The sequence below is a fragment of the Apodemus sylvaticus genome, chromosome X (assembly GCF_947179515.1).
Source record: "Apodemus sylvaticus chromosome X, mApoSyl1.1, whole genome shotgun sequence".
Taxonomy (NCBI): domain Eukaryota; kingdom Metazoa; phylum Chordata; class Mammalia; order Rodentia; family Muridae; genus Apodemus; species Apodemus sylvaticus.
In genome coordinates this window covers 131,325,642-131,334,905 of record NC_067495.1, presented here as the reverse complement: position 1 = coordinate 131,334,905, position 9,264 = coordinate 131,325,642, and the positions used below count along the sequence as shown (strand labels likewise).

The 9,264-nt window shown below is 46.4% G+C and overlaps 1 protein-coding gene across 1 annotated transcript; it reads right to left on the bottom strand.

Annotated features, from left to right (window-relative positions):
• Window positions 1-391: 391 nt before the first annotated feature.
• LOC127675816 (melanoma-associated antigen 10-like) lies at window positions 392-1,276 on the bottom strand. The gene has a single exon (XM_052171941.1). It carries the CDS (start codon window positions 1,274-1,276, stop codon window positions 392-394), a length of 885 nt encoding a protein of 294 aa, XP_052027901.1.
• Between the last annotated feature and the right edge of the window lie 7,988 nt (window positions 1,277-9,264).

The following is a 9,264-nucleotide window of genomic DNA, read 5'->3' as shown; positions in this document are numbered from 1 at the left end:
TCCTATTGCCTGGGGTAGTTCCTACTAGAATGCTATGGTATCTTAAAACATATTAGAAAGTAGATAGATATAAGTCATTCTCATTTGTCTATAAAATAATAAAATAATGACATGAAGTAACAGCAGTAGGTGCGTTGATGATGACATTTATGAACTTAAACTTGTCCAGTTAATGAGCCTTGGAGTAAAGGTAGCAACATTTTGTAACAAGAAACCCCGAGTCACAGTCAGTACAGGAATAACAGAATGGTTCACAGTCCTCTTTTTCCAGTTCTCAAATGAGGGTACAGTACGGAGACTCTGCCTGGCCTGATGTTGGATGGAAATGGCCAGTGTGCTGGAACGGGTGCTGGTCAGTGCATGATGGTACTATCTGTTGGGTGAACCTGGCCTAGGCCCTCTCTATCTCATCTTTCAAAGCATCTGCATACCTAGTGGGGTAGGATCTGGGATCCTGTTTAAAGATGCTGGCAAAAAACTTCAGTACTTTCATTTTGGTGGTTTCAGCATGTGCCCTCGGGCCCCACAGATACTCTTTGGTAGGAGGATCACTGCCTGGCACCTCTCTGCATTCTAAGTATCCCTCCTGCACAAAATGCTCAGAAATGAGGACTCCCGGATCCCCATACACAAAATGATCTCTCCCTGCATAGAGCCCCATGTTGTTCAATATGCGCCACAACTCCTGCTCGCTGGCACAGTTGTCCTCTATGAAGATGATGCACAGCACGATGATTACTAAGCCTACCTTAGGTACGCCTGGAAAGCCATGACGCATACCATCATAGGTGAGCCCGAGGGCATGGACAAGAGAGTAGGAGTGGAGACGGGGGTTTTTTTCTATTATTTCAATGCCAAACGTGAATCTCAAGCACTCAGACGCCTTAGTAAAGATGACAGGGAAGTGCTCCTCATAACCTCGCATGACCATATACAGAATTTCTGCCTTACATGTCGGCTGCCTTCTCCTATACTTAAGGAGCAAGAAGAGAACTAAATCGACAGCTTTGCTATTGATTATTTCCGGCCTAGGAGAGTCAGGGTCCAACCCTTCTATTTGGCTGCCAGAAGCCTCAACAGATAGTACCCCTGCAGTGGAGGGAGAGGAAGCTCTCTGAGCATTTTGAGATGAACCCAGCCCATCTGAGGTGGTGGCAATGGCCTCTGCTTCCCCTGCCTCAGCTCTGGAGACCTGGGCACCCTCCAGGTCCCTTGTCTCCCTTTGAGATTGAGAGTTGTCCACGTTGGCATTCCGGCTGTTCTCGGAAGGATCCATGTTGGGTTTCTTTAGAAACGGTTGCAGGAAAATGTGCAGCTGACAGGGATGAATTCACAGGTCTGACGGAGAAAGGAAATGAGTGAGTGGACTCTGAAAGCTGTACCTTGGGCAGCTCACAAAACCCCATGTTACAGAATTTTGCATAAGGGTTGCTCTAAGGCCAAGGGACAAAGTCCTTGCATGTGCCTCTGATGGCCTCAAGGACGAATAGACTTGGGTCCCCCTGTGCATTCTTCCTCTTGCCTGAGATAAATTCTCAGAGCAAGTTTCTGTGTTTCTGAGGTAAAGCAGAAGGCAGTGAGGGCACCTCCCACCTCCTGATACCTATTCAGGAGTCCCTTAAAGAAGTAGCCCAATTCAGTGTGGTTCATTTGTGCTAAAACAGTACAACAGCCCAATTCTCACCCTGAAGAATGGTTTAGGCTATGAGGTTCCACAAGCTTTTACTGTCCAGGTTCTTGAGGCAAAAGGTTGTTCTGTGGAAAAGGCAGAAGAACAGGAGAGGGTAAGGAATCCACCCCTAAGAACTCTGTATCAAGGAAAGGGACTCTCAATTCTCACCATGTGTCCTCACAGACCTGACTTCCCCTTACAGACCTGAAGCAGGCCCTCCAGCCCCTTTATACTCCTGCCTGGAACCCAGGAAGGAGACTTGGACTAACAGACCTGCTCTGGACTGTTTGTGTGACAGTGCCTCAGGAAAGTCTCTTGAGGAGCCACTGTCTATGCTTTAGAATGGAGTCTCTTTCGCTCAACCCTTGGCATCCTCTCCTGAAACTTCCTAGGTGCCTACTAAACCAAGAACAATGTTGAAAGGAGGGCTCCCACTCTGGTGAAGTTCCACTGTCTGAGATCCTGTAATCCCCTCAGGAGAACTGAGCCTGCAACAGAGTCCATCATTCCCTGTGTGGGATCTGCAGTTATGGCCACCTGTCCTGGGCTCATTTGTGCTGAGATAAGAATTCCCAAAGTCTACCTGAGTGGCATATTAGCTCTCCATCTTGAGATCCCTGCTTTTCATTTAAGGCATGGGCAGCACCACCCCCACCCCACACAGACACTCAGGGCTCCCCAGGCAATGGAACAAGGGTATACATGCTTTATGAAGTCTTCTGAGTGGCATCTTAGCTCTCCATCTTGAGATCCCTGCTTTTCATGTAAGGCATGGGCAGCACCGTCCCCCCCCCCAGGGCTCCCCAGGCATTGGAACAAGGGCATACATGCTTTATGAAGTCTTCTGTTTGGGGTACTGGGGTCCTCTTCACATGTTCATTTTTGACCATGATAGCTTACCTGGATTGGTGGTCAAAACTGATACCTCCTCTGATGCAGAAGCCAGGCACCCTCTGGGTTCCGGTTGTACTCCAGACTTGACAGGCTCACATTTCTGAGAGAGGAGACAGAAGTGAAGATGTATTACCTCTGAATGTACCTGGACATGGGCTTCTCAAGACTGGCAAAGGGGGCAAGGCACTGCATTTTCTTGCAGATTCCCCACATACCTCTTCCAAACTCTCAGTTCTATTTTTTAGACCCAAGCCACCTCTGAACACCAACTTACCACTGAAACCACAAGTCAGAGATGTTATCTTTGGTCCCCCACTAACATTCTGTGCTGTAGGGCTAGAACCTTTTGCATGTCTTTATCAGAGGTTTTATTGCTCATTTGCCCTGGTTCCTTACCCCTATTTAGCTGAGGTCTTACTCCCAGGATAAATACTCTTCCTTATTCTCACACCACAGTGTAAGCAAAGGCATACAGTACCAGTTTAGCCTCCTTAAGATCCTCCCCTCCTGGAACTTCTTTTGTATGTAAATGGATGGCAAGTAGGCACTTAGGCATCCTACAAACAGCAAGAACCTTGGCTCTCATATTGTCAAATACTAGGAGATAGATGTGGAAGCCTGAGGAAGGGTTAATACCTCAAGTCGCCGGCCTAGGTTATGTTTCTTCAACTGCCAAAAGAACACAATGTAGCTTGATTATTCCAGCCAGTCTGTCTAGTGTCTGGCTTGGGGCATCTCGTCTTTCTAAAACCCAAAAATGTTTCCATGCCTGGGCCCTCAGTGAGGGTGTGGCATAGGCCTAGTCTCCAAAGTACACAGTAATGGGAATACCCTCCGGTTGTGTCCTAGGTAGAATGAGGCTTTTACTGTCTTCTTGAGTGCCACAAATACCGCGAATGCGAAGCGACTGTTATGGATAACCTAACTTCTAAAAATCACTCCTTTTTCTTTGATTCTACAGTAACTAGCTAAGCAAAGGGCTGATTCTGGCAAATGGGTCCCCTTGATGCTGTGTTCTCCCCTTTGTTGCGGCTAAAACACTGTGGAACCACTGTGTGCCCACCCCGATCCCGTGGCCGCTGGACCTGTGAAATCGGTTCCCGGCAAGGGGCTTATGCTTCCCTCTTGGTAACACGTTAACCAGTATCAACACTGGACTATCCTATCCTAAAATCCATCAACATTCTATCCCGAAAGGGGGCCTTTGACACCCTAAAAACATTCACCTGGACTCAGACAGCGCGGCATAACCGGCACCCTGAAAGTCACGTCACAAAATGGCTGCGTCTAACTGCCAACTCAAGTCCCCGGATGCAGGACCGCTTACGTCACAAATGGCGCTGAGAACATCAATTTCCCGGATGCAGGAAGAGCACTCTGGCTGTTTCCTTTCAGGTACTTCCCAAAATGGCTCCAAGGCCCCCAAGTTCCCGGATGCCTTTGTGAAAATGGATTCCATCTTAGATGGTTAAGCCGAGGCTTGAAGGGCCTAATTCCCACATTCATGCTTAAGTTTGACTAGCTGACACTTTAGGCTTGTGTGCTTGGGCTCTGAGGCCCAAATTTGCATATTGACCAAGAAAGTTATTTGTCCCCTCCTCTCTGGGAACCTCTAAGATAGACCCGGTGGGATGATTTTCACCCCACAGACTAGAGGGAGGGGTAGGGGCTCATTTCCACAAGACCACATCTGAGGAAGCAAACTCCACACTAACTGAGCTATATTTTCTTGGGGTCCCTCTAACCACAGCCGAGCTTCCACAGTCCACTCTCAGAACTTACCTTCTTCCTGCTTTATAGGCAGCCCTTCCCCAAGGGAAACCTCACAAAATGGTTCTTAGTTTCCCAAGAACCAGGATGTGAATGCTAAAAGGTAGGGGAGGGGCAGCCAGAGAGGCATACTCTAAACTCCAATCTCACAAAATGGTCTCCAAATCATGGATGAGTTTGGGGAAAGAAAGATCTACACAGGACTCATTCTGACAAGTCAGCCCCCTGTAGGTGCAGGAACCTCTGCATGGCTGCTGCTGGATCAAGCAAGACCTGTGTATCTGGGCTGGGACTTTCATAATCCACCCCTTGTTCCCATCTTCTCCCTAAAAAAGACATCTCAGAAATTGTCACCTGTGTGCAGAGTATTGGGATGCACAAAGGAGCTGGGGGCTCATGCATGTCTGAGGGTCACATCCTCATTCCAGGCTTACCTCAGGGGAGCAGCTCCATTTATTTAAGTCCCTCTGTATGGATCAGACCACAGAGAGTCCTCACCTCGACTCCAGCAGACGGTGGCACTATCTAATAATCAAGGAAGCCTGTGCCTGGCTCCTCCGGACTCCCCGAACCCAGAAGGGCCACAAGTGTGATATATACAACCCAGTCTGTTGCCACTCTGGGAAGGTGCATGGCTTGCTGAACCTCTACCCAGAGTGAAGCTTCTTCAGGCCACTCTCCAGCTCTCAGCTTGACTCTGAGGGGACTCAGGCCCTCTGCACACTAGGGGCCTCATAGTTTGGGCTCTGATTCCCCATAGTCCATGTATGAAGAGGTGAGCTGGGGTGGGCGAAAGCTCACATCTACTTATGACTCCATTAGTTAAAATGTTTGCACAATATAGGGACAGCTGGGTTAGGTGAGGTCACCCTATATACTTTAGGGACACTTCTGTCCAATTCAGGTGTCCACATGACTCCTGTAAAGGCCCAAGGCCTTCTTTTTCACACACATCAAGTGGTGACCTTAGATTAATGCTTTATTTCTCTCATCCTACAAGACCCAATTCAGTGGCTGACACATCTGAAAACATGCCCAGAGCCATCCTGGCCTGACAGCTGTGGAACAGGGTGTTCTGAGGTATTCTCTGTGTTCTCAAATTGGCTCCAGCTTGGCTCAAGTTAAAATGTAGACCCTGTGCTCTGTGAACTTTAGTCTCCATGGTCAAGACTCTTCCTCCCAGCACTCCCTTTCTGCTGAACAGGAAGAGTACTTCATTTCTACTTGGAGGCACCCTGTGTGCACAGTACTGACAAAAGAGGCAGGGCTGCATTGTGGGGATCCTCTATGTGTGGATGGGGTTCCTCACTCTACCCTCAATTTCAATTTCCAAGCCCTTCCTTATTTTTCTCACTGCCTGGAACCCTGCAGGACTTTATTCCAAAGTAATTGACTCCAGTGCCCTTTGAGGGCTCTCCTGTACAACTGCAGGTCCAAATGTCTAAGTTTGGGTCTGAACTCTTTAGTCTCCTGCTTCATAAAGCCTTCTCACGATCCATCACTCCACTAGGAGAACCAGATGTGTCTGCTAAACCTGATTCTAGCTACTCTCCTCATGCCTATTTCCAGATGAATATCATGTGACCTCAGTACATCCAGTTAATACATTCTATTCTGTGGCCCATGCTGGTCCAATCAGAGTGGACATCTAGTGCAAATGTTTGCTTTTCAAGATGTGACAAGGCTGTTTTATCCCAAATCCTTTAGCCTCCTTCCTGCTCTTTGCATGAGCTGATTTCCTCATCAAGCCCTTGGAATTCACTTGAAAAATGTTCCCTCCAAGAACTTTGTAAGGCTTCTTTCTTTCCAGCGTACAAGTCAGAGCTCAACAAGTCCTGAGACATTGGTTTTACAACCATCCTTTACAATACAGCCAGCATCACAGTCTCTCAATGCCAAACAATAACCTGTTCTTCTTGTTTTTTCCCCAGAGGCCACTGTAAATCTATAAAAATCATTTCATTTGTTGTCTTCTCCACTTCACTATGTCAGATATCTTACTCACTGTAGGAATTTTCTGGGTCATTTCAAATTTGATTTGTCACAGTGCAGGAAACCCACAAATGATGACAAATATACTAAACAGAGAAACTGTCATTCTTGACTCTCCACTCTACCAGTGAACACACTTGATCCTCAGATCCAGGAGAATATTCTCCAGTCCTTACAGAAGGTCCCCCTTCAGAGATGCACTGCTTGGGTCTTGTGGAATATTTCCATTGCTCATTTGATCATGTTATTGCCCTCATGAAGATACACCGAAACAGTTTCTCATCTCTTTGGAAACATTGCTGCTTCCATGAGCAACTGGTGGTAATTTACCACTCTTGTCATAGGTATGCAGCTCTTCTCCCCACTCTGAATAAAGGCCAAATTGGTTCCTGACTTCATCTTTATTTAGTCTTACTTTTCCTTCTGTCCAGAAATCTCAATATTTAAAAAGAAATGCCTGTTTTGTGGTTGATTTCATTTCAATTTAATTAGCTTTTGAGCAAAGAGAAGTATAAAATTAAACTAGTCTCTGGCAGAGTACCAGGGTTAGGGGTCTTCACGGGTAAGAACCACCTTTCCAGGGCTCTGGGTGGAGGTGCAGTGATGATATGGTGACTCATGAGGCAAGAGAATTCCCTCCCTACCATGGGTCCTGGTCTACATTTTTAGGAGATTGAACTACCATGAATTTCTGAACTGTTTTCAAACAGAGTTTAAACAAGGTGCTTTAGGGGTAGCCATATCTTTTCAGTATCATCATAAGGGAAGTGATAGGGTGTTAGGTCTTCTTTGAAGACTAAGCGTTGACACATGATGGTACTTTTATGAAGTTTGAGACTCTGGGAAAGGAACCACAGACTCAATCCTGATTTTAATAATTTACATTTGTTGACACTGCTAGCAGTACAGCAAACTCTGAGCTAAATTAGAGACTGCCCCAGTCAATGAGAGTCAGGTGAGGGAAGGGATTTTAAAGGTGAAAACCTCACGGAGCCCTTGAGTATCAGCACAAGCAAGCCAGGAGCTATTCTGCTCTGGCAGGATTAGGTAGTCATAGCAGAAGCAAAAAAAGCATTTAGCCATATCATGACAAAGCAGATAGTCACGGCTGCATATTTCTGAGGGGAGGCCACTGTGTCAGGGTTACAGGGAACATGTCATATAGGAAGTTGAATCCGAGACAAATGGCTATTAGGGACCAAGAAGGATGCCTATATAAAATTGAATTTTTTAGTCATCACATTGGGATTTTGAGCACTGAGTGAACCACCAATCTGAAGGACCTCTGTTAGGAGAATATTTAGAGACAGAAAACGGGGGTGATTTCAAGTGGTTATTGATAGTTTTCTTTCATTTATTTATTTAATCTTTCACTTTACATCTCTCTCACTGCCCCCTTCCAGTCATCCCCCCCCCCACAATCCTTCCCCATCCCCTTCTCCAACAAGAGGATGGGGCTCCCCTGGACCTGCCCCTACCCTGGGACTTCACATCTCTGTGGATCCAGGCACATCTTCTCTGATAAGACCAGACAAGGCAGCCTTGCTAGAACATATCCTTATGGATAGGCAACAGCTTTTGTGATAGCCCCTGCTCCAGTTGTTCCGGACCCACATAAAGACCAAGCTGCATATGTGCTACATATGTGCAAGGAGGCCTAGGTGCAGCCCATGTATGTTTTTTAGTTGGTGGTTTAGTCTCATAGAATCCCAAGGGTCCAAGTTAGTTGACTCTGTTGGTCTTCCTGTGGAGTTCCTATCCCCTTTGGGGGGCCCACAATCCTTCCTCCTATTCTTCCATAATAGTCCCCAAACTCCATCCACTGTCTGGCTGTGGGTTTCTGTATCCATCTGTGTCAACTGCTGGGTGGAGCCTCTCAGAAGACAACCATGCTAGACTCCTGTCTGCAAGCGTAACAGAGTATCATTAATAGTGTCAGAGATTGGTGCTTGCCCATGGGATGGGTCTCTAGTTGGGCCTGTTATTGCTTTGCTATTCCCCTAGTCTCTGTTCCATCACCCATCCCTGCATTTCTTGTATACAGGACAAATTTTGAGCCAAAGGTTTTATGAGTGGGTCAGTGTCCCTACTAGGGTTCCTACCTGGCTACAGGAGGTGACCTCTTCAGGTTCCATATCCCCAGTGCTCTGAGTAACAACTAGACCTTGAATTTTTTTATTTATCTTATTTATATGAGTACACTGTAGCTGTCTTCAGACACACCAGAAGAGGGCACTGGATCCCATTACAGATGGTTGTGAGCCACCATGTGGTTGCTGGTAATTGAACTCAGGACCTCTGGAAGAGCAGTCAGTGCTCTTAACTGCTGAGCCATCTCTCCAGCCCTAGGCCTTGAATTTTTAATCTATCTGTTTCCATATACTGAGTACTTGGATTACAGGCATAGAGATTTATGTGGGGCTGAAGAGCAAGCTTGGGACTTCACACATGCCAGGCAAGCACTGACTCTACCAACTTCAGGCCCCAACCATTCATGTCAACAATATTCCCCAACTCTTATGGATATGGAATGTGGGAAAGAGTGGAGAAGAGAGAATGATAAGAAAGGTAATAGTGGGGATATATATGAACAAAATGCATTGCATGCATGTATGGAAAGTTATGCCTATATAATCCATGATCCTCTTATATGCTCACAATAATCACTGCACTGATCTTAAAAGCCCATTGCCCTCATCCTTCTCAACTGCTTAAAGCAGTGGGCATATCAGAATCACTTGGGGAAACTAAAACAATATTCCTGGATTCTGAGTCCTAAGCCACGTTATGATTCCAACTATTTGAAGCACTTGTGATGTTTAAGGTTCCTGTCACTTTAATGGGCAGCCATAGTTATGAACCACTGGCCTAAAACAAACACTCTCCCAACCTGAGATAAGAGCTCTTCTGTCCAAAGTGTGTGTGTGTGTGTGTGT

Coding starts and splice junctions, on each gene's coding strand:
- LOC127675816 (XM_052171941.1), bottom strand. CDS start 1,276: ATGGATCCTTCCGAGAACAGCCGGAATGCCAACGTGGACAACTCTCAA.